At 43.5% G+C, this 15279-nt stretch overlaps 1 protein-coding gene across 2 annotated transcripts; it reads right to left on the bottom strand.

The window, feature by feature from the left end:
* Window positions 1-242: 242 nt before the first annotated feature.
* TRAM1 (translocation associated membrane protein 1) lies at window positions 243-14054 on the bottom strand. Of its 2 annotated transcripts, none has more exons than XM_081013549.1 (11): window positions 13775-14054; window positions 11204-11267; window positions 9957-10078; window positions 9681-9797; window positions 9465-9523; window positions 9062-9146; window positions 7127-7197; window positions 5919-6023; window positions 4826-4969; window positions 2639-2796; window positions 243-834 (listed from the first exon to the last, which is right to left on the bottom strand). In XM_081013549.1, exons 1-11 carry the CDS (start codon window positions 13895-13897, stop codon window positions 761-763), a joined length of 1122 nt encoding a protein of 373 aa, XP_080869675.1. In that variant the 5' UTR covers window positions 13898-14054; the 3' UTR covers window positions 243-760. The 2 variants fall into 2 exon arrangements, with proteins under 2 accessions (XP_080869675.1, XP_080869676.1); XM_081013550.1 differs by lacking the exon at window positions 13775-14054 and adding an exon at window positions 12273-12346.
* Between the last annotated feature and the right edge of the window lie 1225 nt (window positions 14055-15279).

Raw genomic sequence — 15279 nt, 5'->3', positions numbered from 1 at the left:
AACTATGACTTAGCTCACCATGGCACAGCAGAAAAACCACCAGAAAAGAGGAGCAAAGCAGCTGTGGTATCTTCACAGGGAGCCTTCAAATTCAGCAATTTGTGAATGTAAACCAGGAGGATGCCAAGCAGCAATCAGTATGTACTCACAGTGTTTTGTCACTGGCTATCCAGACATGCTGATGGAAGTTCTGATGGCAACAAAACTCACAGTATACTTGACAATATACATACACAGCAACATTTCAATCAGTCCAACTGTGTTTTAATAAGGGAATTTGTTGAATCATGGTAGAGATTGTCTACAAAGTAACAAGGATTATTTTGGTAGTTTACAAATTCTGTTCGGAACTGTGAAATCAAAATATACACCTAAGTGTTAAGAGAATATCTAAAAAAAAATATGGCATTACTATTTTACTTAAATGTTCGATTTCTCCTTAAACAAGAATTTCATACTGTCTTTTTTTGGAATGGACTAGATTCATCACTGTAAAGCTGGAAGGAATGGCAGATTGTATCACTGATTTTTGGCAAGTGGATTCCAATTAACACTCACAACATTTTCAAAGATACTAAAAAAATAATGTGGCCCCCTTTTTCAGTTTAAAAAGCTGCACAAACGTTATGGTAGCAATAACAAAAAAGTATTAATTTTATTTTTTTTGTTAATCGTAGGAACTTGGGTGCTCAAGGACTTTCCAAAGTAAAAAGCAGTTCTCTTTGGGGATATTAGTCAATTAACTTAATAAAGTTCTGTTTTAAGAGGATTTTTCTTTCCTGCTGCGAGGCGAGTCTGCTCCATTTGAGGTTAATGTTCCATTTATTCCATTTTCTAAAAATAAGACAATATACACTGTTAAGCTCTTTCCTAGGTACCATATCTAGAAAGCATTAAAAAAGTATATTTTTCATTTAATAGAAAGACAAACTTAAAACAATACAAGACTAGCCCTGCTGAATCAGACCAAACGTCAATTTTGTTTAGCATCCCATATCCCACAGCAGCTTTAGAAGAAATGGTAAAATTATGTCAAGACAACTTTATATTACAACCAGATTTTCAAAAGTAACATTCACCATACAAGTTAGGTGTGGGAAACCTTTGACTCACCATATATTTTTGGACTACACATCCCATCATCCCTAGTCATTGGTATTGCTTGTTGGGGCTAATGGGACTTGACAGTCCAGCAACATCTGATAGGCCAAAGTTTCCTCACACCCGATATAGATATATGTTAATAGTGCCCAGAGTGGCTTAGGACAAATAGCTACAATAGTATTCTATGCTTGGCAGAAAGGCCACACTATCTGAAAAACACCATTGAGGGCCGCCGCCAAGAATTAGAGCATTGGCCTAGAAGTGGGTAGACTTGGAGAAGTGTTTCCCAAACTTGAGTGTCCAGTTGTTTTTGGACTACAATTCCCACCACCCCTGACCACTGGTCCTGCTAGCTAGGGATGATGGGAGGTGTAGTCCAAAACAACTGGAGACCCAAGTTTGGGAAGCACTGACTTAAGAGACTCAAATCCTCAGTCAGTCATGAAGCTTGCTGGGTAATCTTGGGCCTGTCAGCAACTCTAACCATATCCTACTTTGCAATTGTGAAGAGGAAAGGAATTGGATCCCTGCACGCTACCTCGAGCTCCTTGTAGAAAAGGGGAAATATAAACATGATAAAAAAATCTAGATTTCCAAATAGGTAAAGCCCTGTAATTTATGTCATTTACAGAAGATCCAGCAGGCAATGGATGCCTAGGGGGGCACTTGTTTACCCTTTTCGTGCCCTTCTTAGCTTTTCATCCCAGGTCAGCTTACAATGCAATTAAAAACCACAAACAGTAAAATGCACCAGTAACAAAAAATATATATAATAAATTTCAAGAGTCAACGAGTGAAACTAGGTAATGACTCCGTATGTCTAATTTTCAGCACTTTCATGACTGCATGCAGCCCAATAATCTAAAAATAAAAAATAAAAAATGAATTGGGGCTTGAGCAATTCAGTGCTACCATTCTGTGATCCACCCTGAGATCTTACAACGAAGGGCAGGAATCCAATAAATAAATAACTTAGCCAGAATTCCGACATTAGAAACTTCTTGCTTTATTTGCAGAGACCTCTGCTGTTTTTGTCCTTTATACAAGATGCAGTAAATTAAGATCACCACTCAAGCCTATGGATTGTCTACACTCTGCAATTGTGATCACTAACCCAGGGCAAGAAGATAAATGAAAAGAGACAAGAGCTCCTTCCAGAGACAGAATACTATGAAAGATGCTATGTGTGACACACCCACACCATACATTTAAAGCATTCTTTCACCCACTTTTCACAGTCATGGCTTCCCCCAAGGAACCAGGGGAGCCATAGTTTTGCAAAGGGTGCTGAGAGTTGTTAGGAGAATCTTAACAAATGACAGTCCCCAGGATTCTTTGTGGGAAGCTAATTTTATCTCCCAATCTGTCTCGCCAATATTTGGTTATGTAAGAAATTAGTACCACTGCCCTTGAATTCAGGGAACGTAGTATTGGCTTAAGCGTCACTGGCAACGAGGTTCCTCAATGCCTTGTGGAACTTGTTTCATTTCCCCCTCCACCAAAACTGTACAGGGTAAAGGACTGAAATACAAACCTCTTTCTTTTTTGGAAGGCTTGCTTTTAGTTGTTGCAAACTTCTTTTTCACTGGTTGGGGAGGTGAAGAATGTTCTCTCCACCTTCTCAGCTGGAAATTGATGAACTTCCACATCATAAAGGCCTGTGTGAAACAGATAGATGCCAGTACGCTGATTCTACAAAGAGAAGACAGATTACAGTGGTACCTCGGGTTACAGACGCTTCAGGTTACAGACTCTGCTAACCCAGAAATAGTACCTCGGGTTAAGAACTTTGCTTCAGGATGAGAACAGAAATTGTGCGGTGGCGGCGCAGCAGCAGTGGGAGGCCCCATTAGATAAAGTGGTGCTTCAGGTTAAGAACAGTTTCAGGTTAAGAACGGACCCCCAGAACGAATTAAGTTCTTAACCCGAGGTACCACTGTACTAGGATTCCTGAAGATCCAGAAATGAGAAGCATCAGGAAAACTGTTCCCACTGGGCAGGATGTTTCTTGGCCATTTACCAAGCCTTTTGTTTCCTTGTTATCTAGGAAAGTACATAAAAAGCCCAGAGAGATTAGGTTTAATGGAAGCATAGCAAAGCTTCAGGAATTTAACAAGGTAATAACACAATAGGAATGCATAGACTGAAAAGCACGTTCGGAAATTGGCAAATTCTCTCGTCCCATGCAATAACTAAACTACACTTGGCTGCGAGTCCTGGAAGACCTGCTCCCTGCCTTGCAGGCCTTTTCCCACTTGACCTGGGAAGGCAAGGCCCTGACTGATTCCAGCTACAAAAGCTGAGGCTGCTGAACAGACTCTTGCTCTTGGGTTTTGTCGGTGGGGCTTTGTTGTGAGCTGCCCGGAGCATGGTTTGAACTGTGGAAAGGCAACATACAAATAAAATTTATGTATTATGACAAAGATGTTAACATCCAATTCTCTAACCAGGAGGGTGACACTTTTTGTACTTTGATCTAGATGAAGATATTTCACACTTAGTTATCAGTGACATATACTATGTGGCTAGATAAACAGCAGCCCATGATCTGCAGCTCACTGAAACAACACGCTTCCTGGAACTATAAATATAGTCACAGTGCTGTGTAACTAGAAGCTGAAATTCATACTGAAACTGGAATGGTTTCAACACTTTCTGGGGTCATCACAGATAGACCCTAAACATCTACCCTCAACGTGAAGGAGTGGCACCAACAACATCAGGTGGTCAACATGCTCAAGTGTTTAAATTTAAGGATTTATGCTTGAACTACAAAAAGAAATGTTTCCTTAAAAGACAGGCAGTGCACACCACACATTTTTAACAGCATGTTTTACATCACATTTTATTCTGCAAAACATGTACACAAGGAAAGTTCTTATTTACTATTTTTATAGTTCTACATTTCAGCTAATTATCTAAATTCACCCTTAACGTACCCTAATCCTGCATAGAGAGGGGTAATTTTCATCTGTTTTACTATTTTAACTTTTGTATGTTTTAAAAGTATGGTTGTGAATCTTTCTTGATTGTAATGTTTTATCTTTTTGTAAACCACTTTGGAGGGTTTTTTTTTTAGAATAAAGCTTAATTATAATAATAATTATACTATAAAGTTCATGAAATAAAATAAAAATAACTTTTTGACAGGAGCCAAATATGACCCTCCAGACCTCAGTACCCTGTCTTTGGGATACCCCTCCATCCCTCACCAACAACACTGCCCTGTGTCCTCTTCATTTTTGCCTGGCTGGCATGTGTCCCTAAACCACGAAAACAATTCTTGCTTGTCTTGACAGAGGGTGAGAGATGGGGAAGATGGGGTGTAGAACACACAATAAGAGCCTCAGCCATGGCTCCACCCACTTGTGGCTCTAGTCCCACCCACTTTTTGACTTTCGCCCTGCCCACCAATGGAATGCAGCTTCTGGAAGGCTTCCCATCCCGCCTTCCCCTGCTTTATGCAAATGCTGGTTAACTGGGAATTGTACAAGTTCTAGGTAAAGCCAGTTCATACAAAAGCAGACTACTCAAACAAGTCTCATTCACATGAAGGTATGACTTTAAAGCACCACAGAAGAAAGAAGCCTGCCAGCTGTTCATCTGATGCAGCCTCTTCTTTCAAACAGAAGCCCACCAGTTGCTTTTAGGAAAGTGGTCCCCAAACAACTCATGAAGTTTCACTGCCTCTAACTATGAAGCTGTGCCTGTTGTCTCATACCTGATGGGCAGCACATTGAAGTTTCCGGTACTAAAATCCAATGTTTGATCCTCTGCTCTGGCAAGGCCAAATCCAACAGTAAGGACGGAAAGAATCAGGGTCAGAAGTCTTCCCAAAACAAAAAGGATGGCCCAGATTGAAAACCTAGAGAGAAGAGACCAGCTGTGAACATATTATTACTGCACCTCAGTAGAATTCCATCCATTCATTGTACTACTTACAGCAATTATTTCAGAGGCAGATACGATTAACATACGTGTTGAATATTAAGGTGTCATGGGCCAAAAGTACTTGACTTCACACATACATTTCAGAACACCGTTAAGCCAGAACACTGTCCCTTCTCACACATCCAGGAAGGCATTCTAGAGGATACAATGTGGTGGGCTCTTCTGTGATACTTCTTCCATCTCTGAGGGCTCAGAAAATGTGTGAAGCCATCTAAGCTTCAAATAGCTTCTACATTAAGGAACTGTTCAATGTGGATATATATATCTTCTAAAAACAGGCTGGTCAAGTCCTTTCTTCAAAACTAATGAAGCTATTCCAGGTCGGGGGAGTGTTTGTATGCGCATCTGAATGCACACCAGTCTCAAGAAGTAATTGGTAACTGTTTTGTGCATAGGAATTCTGTGGTTGTACTGAAGGTAACGAAGGCTTTGTAACTGAACAGCAAGTTGTCTTTATGCCAGAGGGGAAAGGAAGGAATATATTTGGCTAAGCTGCACTGATCCTTGAGGGCAGGAGGTGGCAAGATCAAGGGAGTGAGAAGTGCTGGAACATGGTGTCAGAAGTGAAGAAAATGTAGGAGAAAGAGGTGAGGGGTGCACCTGACCAAGAGATACACAGGTAAGTCAGGCCAAAGTCTGTGTACCTGAAGTAATCAGCCAGATATTTGCTTGCAGACTTCAATTTTTATCTTAAACAGAGAACAAAACTATCTCTATTATTATTAGATGTTCTCTTAATGTACAGAAGAACAGGGATCATTTGCTGAAGCAGCCCAATGTTAACTGTACACGTTCAAGCATTAATTAGAAGTTGTATTTCCAGACATATTTTTAAAGGTTGGAAGTTACCGTAAAGTACTTACCCTTTCTGATATTTTTCGTCACTGAAGTAAAACAGTCTGGAGATGTGGAACAGAAACTCCACAAAGTAATGTAGCACAAGAAGAACAAGGCCAAGGTGGGTCAAACTGTAAGAACAAAAATGAAAGGAAAGAAGTTTCGAGTTGGTAGAGGGACACAAGGTCTTTGATTAAACCCACTCATTTGACCTTGCATTAATTAAATTTGGCACAGGAATTCAGGGCTCAGTGACAGTTTCCTATGTCCACATTCAAACAGGCCCAGGAATATACACACATGTTCTGCAGCAGTATAGATCCCTCAGTGATGGAGATCATCAGAATGAAAATCTGATGCATGCCTTTCGGTTCCCTAGCCATTCAAGGCACAGTTCATAGGTGTGAAGGACAGGTTCACTCAGTTGTGGTGACAGTTACAGAACACCTTCCTGATGGAAGCCCACCCGGCTCTGCCTTTATCACCCTTCTGCCAAACAACGAGAACATAACTCTGTCCTAGAACAGTTCAGGGCAGGTGTCCTTGATGGCAACTTATGAATTCTCCTAGTCTTTGCACTTTGACTGTTCTATTGATTTTAATGTTTTATTGGCGATTTTAAATTGATTATCTGCTGAAGCAACTCTGGATATAAATAAAAATACATATATATATATATTTATTAAAATGCATTCACACACACACACACACACACACACAAAGAAGAAGAAGAGTTCGGATTTGATATCCCGCTTTATCACTACCCTAAGGAGTCTCAAAGCAGCTAACATTCTCCTTTCCCTTCCTCCCCCACAACAAACACTCTGTGAGGTAAGTGGGGCTGAGAGACTTCAGAGAAGTGTGACTAGCCCAAGGTCACCCAGCAGTTCAAAATTTAAATACAAGCTTTTCTAGGGGACAAGGAAATTTGTAAAAATAGACTGCCATTAGACATTCAACTTGAAAAATGAGCATTCAAAGTGAACCATGGGCTTACTGCATTATTCCAGTGAATGTGAAGTTCAAGCAACTGCTTGACCCCCATGCTCAATTTCAAAGGCAGGGGAGAAATACAGTCATTTTACAGGGTACAATGTAAGGTATATTGGATTGCAGTATCTGAACACTTGATACTGTGTTTCACTATCAAATTGGTTATTTATTATTGAATTTAACCCCACCCCCATCCTCTCTAAGGGGCTCTGTATGGCAGCAAAACAAGTAAGTCACTTACTTTAACAGATAAGCTCCAGCGATATGGAAAAGATAGAGTCCAATGTAAACAAGCTGGCGAGGAATGTCTTCCTATGAAAAAGCCACAGCCTTATCAATTCTGCAGGGAGTTCTCATAACTTAAATACATTCACCAGTTTCTGGACATTACCCAATCCAGACAACCATTTCTTGTCTTATACTATTCTGTTTCTAATAGCTGATCCTGGAATTTGTTAGTACCCTGAAATCTTACTCAAATCTTTGTTCTGCTTGATTTATTTCACAAATGCTTAAAAGACATACAAACATGTTTCTATGTGTGCAAAAATAAGAATAAATGTAGAAGATTTGCATGGTACTAAGATTTCTACAATATTCAGTCCTCAGTTTCCCACGTCTAGGTTTCAAATTGCAACAGGCCAGAAACTTTGCCACCTAAGAATAATAAATGTACTGACCCAACTATTCACTGGATGTTGCAACACTACTCTTGGACAAATGGTAAAAACCACACACTGATATACTGTGGTCATACAAGACCATATTCACTGTTTGCTAACCTGCCATCTTTCAGAACATAATGACCAAATTACTCTTATTATCATTCAAACCATGAACTGTTCAACCAAGCAGAAAATTAATTTTTGTTAGCAGGAAATGAGAAATATCTCACTGTATTTGCCCTGGTAGCTGCTAATAAGGCTGATTACAATGCTGAAAGTTGTAAACGTTTATACCAAGCAGCTGTTCTGCATCGAGATCATCATAAACCAGAGCTGACAGCCACTGCAATATGCAAAGAGGGGGAAATGACTGCGGTTACTTTAAAAAAGGAAATGAAAGCTTCATGACTATGCTGGAGGATGGGTGTGCTGCTGCTGCTGTTGCCCGTACAGGCTAAACCTTGGTTCTGTGCTGGGTCTCACCCTCACCATTTTGGAGCTTAGCAAGGCAGCGACACAGCCTTCAGAGGTTTGCAGTTCAGCAACTAACCGTATTTTTCAGTGTATAAGATGCACCCATGTATAAGACACCCCCTACTTTTGGGGACCCCAAATTTAGAAAATGGGGATATGCACTATCCGTGTATAAGACGCTCCCAGATTTTTAACCTTAATTTTAAAGCAAAAAACCCTAGTCTTATACATGGAAAAGTATGGTAGGTTTCCCAGGTGCAGTTTAGTGTTCCTAACTAACAAAAGACTCCTAGGCATGTCTATTCACTTGTTCCACTAAGTTCACTGGCACTTAATTCCTAGATAAATGTGTATAGCAGTAAGGAAACTTTGGCTCTCCAGATGCTGCTGAACTCCCATTAGCCCTAGCAAACATGGCCAAAGGTTTTCAACACCTGCTGCATGGGGTTCCAGCCTAATCATTAGAAATACAGGGTGATACATAATGAAGTATGCAGTTTCCATTTGCTATAAATGGAAACTGTATACTTCATTGTGAATCAACCTGTATATCCAGGTAAAAGCAAAGTCCCTTGGAAAAGTAACTCACAGAAATCTTCCCTACCTCTCAGAAGACCCAAGTACAGTGTGGGAGAATGCTACAAATGTTGACAGTAAGATATACAGAACTAGGCAACAACCTTGCTTAAAGCATTGCCATGAGCAAAGAGTTTGCTTTTAGAAGAATTTACTTTTCTTTCCTACCAGCTAATTAAGTCTTTAAAATATATACAGTGGTACCTCGGGTTACATATGCTTCAGGTTACAGACTCCACTAACCCAGAAATAGTACCTCGGGTTAAGAACTTTGCTTCAGGATGAGAACAGAAATTGTGCTCCAGCGGCGCGGCAGGCCCCATTAGATAAAGTGGTGCTTCAGGTTAAGAACAGTTTCAGGTTAAGTACGGACCTCCGGAACGAATTAAGTTCTTAACCCGAGGTACCACTGTACACATATTTTTAGAGGCTTCTGAACATGAAAATAAAGGTGGACTTACTTTTTTTGTCTTCTGGAAATAGAGTTCTGGAAAAGCATGCAACCAGTATGCCAGTTGGGAGATGTAAAAAAATTTCATTTGGAACCTACAATACAGCATGGAAAAGGTCAAAGATATTGAAATAGCTCTCGAATAAGACCTTGTTTAAATTAGGTGTTACAATGGAGTCATATCTGTTTTCTACAGAGATTAAGAACTAATGGTAGGATGGAAACTACCAGTCACACGTTTATGAAAGAACAACATACTTGGAATTGACAACAGAAGACCAGGAGAGCAGGCTTTTGTTTGAAGAAAAGAACTTGAAATACCTGCAAGCAAGTTCCTGGTTGATTTAACACCCTGGGACAAGTTAAAGAAACTATATGACACATGCCCCACCCCGCAACTCTGATAAACTCACGGCAATGATGTATGTGGATAGTCCCGCCAGAGTGATGTTGGGTCAGCTACATAATTCTCCTGAAAATAAGAAATAAACATGTCAAATACCCTTTATGGTTAAGACTAAACTAACTACAGGTCTATGGAGAAGTTGGTCACATTTGAGATCAATGGGGCTCATTCCTACTAAGTGATACAGAATTGCAGCTTGAGTATGTACAAGTGAGATACTCACAGAGACAAGAATGCTTGTTCCCCAAACACAGGAGAAAAGGTAGAACGCACTGAGTTGTCCAGATTCATTGAACTTGCTGTGCTTTGTTTTGGAAAAGTGCATCTTCCTGTTAATTTTCTAAAAGAAAAGGAATCCGTGTTATTGATCTGAGTAACAGCTTTCATACGAAGCTATCTGTCATGCGAAGCCAAATCCAAGGCTCACGTTGACAACACATCCATACACTCAATCAAATACCACTGTAGCAATACTCAATATTGTCCTGACAATACTTACATCTAACACATATTCTTGAATGATAGCATGTATGATTATTGCAACCAGCATGTAGAAGAAAACCGTAGCCAAATCTTTGATGCCATAGTGATACAATGTGACTGTTTCTGTAGATTGTTTCTCTAAGAGAAGAAAAGACAGCATTAAATATACACTTATTTTACCAACCCGCTCCTAATCTGAAATTGGAACTGAAGAAATTAAAGAGTTATTTCAAGTTTAATGAAGACTGCAAGGGCTAGTTTGTTATTTACTTCTCCACTAACACAGCATTAATTAATGCAAGTAAAAGTCTAAATTACAATATATGCAGTATGCTAAAATGTTGGAACAAATCATGCCTTTATTATTTCAGTCACCAGATTCAAAATCTTATTTATCTTTAAGAGCAGCACAGCAAGGAAAACTTACCGTATTTTTTGCTCTATAAGACTCACTTTTCCCCTCCTAAAAAGTAAGGGGAAATGTGTGTGCGTCTTATGGAGCGAATGCAGGCTGCGCAGCTATCCCAGAAGCCAGAACAGCAAGAGGGATTGCTGCTTTCACTGCGCAGCGATCCCTCTTGCTATTCTGGCTTCTGAGATTCAGAATATTTTTTTTCTTGTTTTCCTCCTCCAAAAACTAGGTGCGTCTTGTGGTCTGGTGTGTCTTATAGAGTGAAAAATACGGTAGTTTCCACCCAGAGCTAAGCTCATATTGACAACAGGCAGGGTAAGACAATGCAAAACTGTGGTTTGGTGCTAGAGTAACAAGGGAAGCAGGACCGTTGCATTTGTGTGCCCCTTTTCCTCCAGCATTCATGATTCCCTCCCTGGGTTTGTGGTTTCTGATCCATTGTTTCTGATTCTTGTTTGCAGGGAGTAAGTGTAAACCATGTTGCTGGAGGAAAGACAAACTATGATTTGCTGCAAATCAGGAAGGAAGGGATGAAATAATGATATGTGATGAGTGGGGAAAGGGAGGGGAAATTCTACAGCCTTTCAAGACTCATACATGTTGCACCAAGCCATGGCTTGGTGATACAGTCAAACTAGCCTATAGGTCACAAAGCAAACATCATTACTGGTGAACTGACATGGAAAAATTGTGCTGATGTTTCTCATTCTTCAGCTGTTCCACTAGTACAGTGTTTGCTAGTGTAGCATGTTTTAGGACTAGCCTATTAGATGATATGGTAATATATTAGCAGTGAGTCAGTATTCCTTTTCTATCTAGGACAAATGCTTAAATATTTTTTAGAGCTTTACCTGTGGCAGGGATGGTAACATTGTACTGAAGTGTAACAAAGACAACAGCTGCTTTTGCTGTAACCTGAAATGAAACAAAACCCAATTAAATAAAATTATTTCTATAAAGAACACACCAAGGATGAAATTCTAAACATACTAACAGCACAACCCTAACCATGCCTACTCAGAAGCAAGGAAAATAACATTATTATTACAATTATTATTTATTTGTGTAGCTGAAGCCATTACAAAAGAAATGACATCAAACTAGGACAATAGGTCACAGAAGACTGGTTATTTCCACAATTCTTTACTATTTCAACAAATATACCCAGTAACTCAAGATTACCTATAAAACCAACAGATATTTCAGTCCCCTACCCCAATCTTCTTGCCAATACATTCCTATTGTTGGCTGTTATCTATATGCAAGCCTAACTAGGCTTGCCACAGTGGCCCAGATGAGTGGCTACTTATAAGCTTGTGGCTGTCCAAATAACGCAAGCAAATGCACTACTGAGAACACATAACTGCTCATGCCACTTTTAAAACAGCTGTTCCCAACAAAAATTGCCTCAGGACATCACTTATGGGCAAGCTGGTATAGAAAGAACATAAACTGCTGCAATCTTTAGCTTCAAGAAAGAAAAATGCTAGACACATTACTTTTTACCAATGTACTGCATGGAAAACCAAGGACAACTATTTTAGAATGGCATTTGCATACATGCTTATAAAAGTGCATCTGCTCCTCAGGCTACTTTCCTCCAAAGTGTCATCAGAACTTGGGGCAGCAGCTACTGAAGCAGGTTTTCAACAGAGCCTTAAAGTTATAGCGCTCAAATACTTTACAAAGAAGCACTACCATTTAAAACTGCTCTGGCGCAAGTCACTCAACTGCTTAAGTCTTCCATACCCTCATTAAGCTCTGGGGCTAATAAGCTCAGTTTCATGTTTTATTGCTTTCATATGTTTTTTTTAAAATGATATAGCAGTATATAAATATTTTTATAAGTCAGTTATTTAACTATTTCAAGGACATCTTCCCCTTCCCAGGTTCTAATCCAGAGCCATGGCATGCACACACCTTGACACGTGTCGCATCCCCTATCTGGAGGGGCGCCAGGCAACCCCATCTGGCTGCGACCAACAACTGCAAGCGGCCGCCACGCTCGGAAGGCGGGCGGTGGGGCTCGCTCTATGTACACGTCACCGTCCAGCTCACCTTCCCTGGAGCCGAGAGGAGAGGAGGAGCCGCTTCCCGCAGCGCCTCATGGGGCTTGTAGTTCTGCCCGTTGCACACAAAGGACTGCGCGCCCTCTCCCCTCCCCTTAGCCCAGGCAACGGGAGCCAAATCTCTCTCTGCGCGCTCCCCGCTTCGCACACCCTGCCAGCACCTCCCGTCTCCAAAAACGTCGAGTCTCCCCGCCCTCCCCATAGTGCTCCAGCTCCGAGTGCCACGTAACCTTGACGAGACCAGGAACTACTCAGCAGGCAGCCAGGCAAGCAAGCAAGCAAGCGCACAACCCGGTCAGAGAGGCGTGCACGGCGGAGGCTCTTTCTCCACACACTCCGAAAACCCCGTTTACACTGCGGCGGTTGCTCCGCTTCGGAAACCCTGGAGGCAGCAAAGGCGACGGGGGCTGTACCTACTTCCCCTCTCCGACAGCGGGATGCTATGTGCAGGCTTACTCAGGAGTAAGCCCCACTACTGTGCTCCGTGTGGCTTACTCCCTGGTTAGGATGCTCAGCGCTGCAGGTCTGCATTTCGGCAAGACGGAGCTGAAGTGGGTGTGTGTATATGGGGGAGTGTGTATATGGGGGCGGGGGGGCATGAGAGACAGATGTCAGGCCCAGCAGACTTTGAGGACGGAGGCAGCCACATCTGGCGGGGAAGGGCGGCTGCTCCTGCTCGCGGGATGATGCACCGCTCGGGCTACCTACCAGCTGCTCCTCCGTGCAAACCCACAACAGCAACTGCTGACGCGGACACAACAAGGCGCACCCGCCTGCCTCCCTCGTGCCCCCCCCCTTGACACAAGGACCTGCTGACTTCCCACCACCCCACACTCTCCGTCTGCCAAGGCGAACGGCTCGAGGAAGGACCGAAAAGCCTGCCAGATGTTTCCCGGGGCGGGGTGGGTGGGTGGGTGGAGGAAGCCGCTGCCTTAATCACCCAACTCCGTGTCCTCTCCCCCTCCACCACCCACGCCACGCAGGATCCTTTCTAAGACCCACACAGGTTTGCGGCCAGGGAGGAACTCCAGCTCCCCACGACCATGTTGCTGGCAGCATTTGGACGGCGATGAATGGGTTTGTGGATACACTTAGTATACACGCAATCGCCACACCACTCCCCTCCTCTCTTTACACACACTAGAAGGGAAAGAGGAAGCGGGAGGGACGGCGACGGCAGGGACTAGAAGCTTGTCCCTGTTGGAAACCAGTCTCTTCCCCACGCCGCGCTGGCTGAGGCCGGGGAGAAGCGGACCTCGCTCCCTAACGAGGCGCCTGCTTGACCGTAGGAAGGAGCCAGCTCCCCTCCGCCTCCCCCCATCCCTCCTGGGCGCCCTGGTCCTCCTTCCTCACCTCGAACATGAGCCCCAGCAGGAAGACCATGGCCATGCAGGAGACAATGTCCGCGTGGTTCTGCACGACGAACTCATGGCTGAGCACGGGCGGGTTCTTGCTGCTCTTCTTGCGGATCGCCATGGCGGGCAGAGCGCAGCGCGGCCACCAGCCCTTCCTTCCTTCCTCGCCCCTGCTCCAGCCGCCGCCGCCGCTAGCCTATAGCCCAGCCCAGCCCCGCTCGCGCTCTCTGCGGCGGGGCCCCGAGGAAGGGGAGGACGCCCAGGCAGCCGCTCCGCCCAACTTCGCCTCCTCCTCCTCGCCTCCCTGCCCCTCCCCCCTTCCGAGTCTCCAGCAGCCCAGCATTCGAAACCGCGACTCGTCGCTTCTTATCTCTCCGCCCGCAGAGAAGGCTCTATAGAGAAGGCAGGTGTTGGGAACTTGCGAGAGCGCCACCTTCCGCTCCGGAGGCCCCAGATCCGGAACTGGACGTGGATTGGGTTAACGAGAGGGCGAAGCGGGAGGTTGGGCCCCTCCCCGCCCCTTTTAGAAAGGGCGTCCGGCCAATCACAGAGGCCGGCTCAGAGTCCTAGAGGTACGAAGGGGGAAAGAGAGAAGAAAAGTCTATGGTGAATAAAATCAGGGGTCGCGTGTGAGAAAGGTGAGCCTGCGCGTAGGAGTTGCTTGGGTTACCTGTTACTGAAAGAGCACAGGTTGTCTGCAGCAGCCCTCGAGAACTATATGTGTGAGAGAGGACGGTCTTTGTGCCCTTTTTAGATCTGTACGTTCTGCTTCTTAAGTACAAATGTGTGGGTTTCTGTATCCCAAATTTCTATATCTCAACTGAATCGGGCAAGGCAGAGTCGTCACTCAGTAAGGGAACATCAGGTTTTGAATGCACAAGGTCCAAGTTCAGCCTCTGAGAAAGTCTCCAGTCTGAAACCCTGTTTCAGATATCTAGTTTTGACTCTCTACATGTCTGCGTCCCATTTACTTTCCCTTAGGATTTTTCAGCTAAGAAACTTACAGCTTGCTTACCTCCAGCGGCATATCCGGAACAGACAAGCTGCTCAGTGCATCTGATTCCTCCTGTGTACAAAAGCAGGTGTTCCAACCCACCTGCACCCTCTCCATCACTTCACATGGCTGACATGAAGCTTGCACACCTGGACTAGTCCCCATCAAGCTTTCCCCAAACCAACACTACATGTATTCAACTGAGTTTGAAATGATACGGAACCATTACCACCATGTTACCTGCTAGCTTTTATGCATCTTTGTACAACCCTATATTCAGGGCCAGCCCACCTGTGAGGCAAGGTGAGGCAACCCTCTCAAGCAGCAGGATCCACAGAGCCAGCAGATCTGGCCTGCAAGGACTATTGCCTCTGCCACAGTAGTAGCAACAGCTGCAACATGCTTCTTAGAGGTCAGATTTGCCTCCTCCTTGGCAGCCCCCACAATGCCGCCTCTACAGCAGTTTCTTGGTGAAAAGGAAGCACTGCTGGTCTCCATCTACCCTTCTT

The sequence above is a fragment of the Podarcis pityusensis genome (genome assembly GCF_964106645.2).
Source record: "Podarcis pityusensis genome assembly, chromosome: 7".
NCBI lineage: Eukaryota > Metazoa > Chordata > Lepidosauria > Squamata > Lacertidae > Podarcis > Podarcis pityusensis.
The sequence above is the reverse complement of the archived record's forward strand: the minus strand, read 5'-3'. Positions and strand labels throughout refer to the sequence as shown.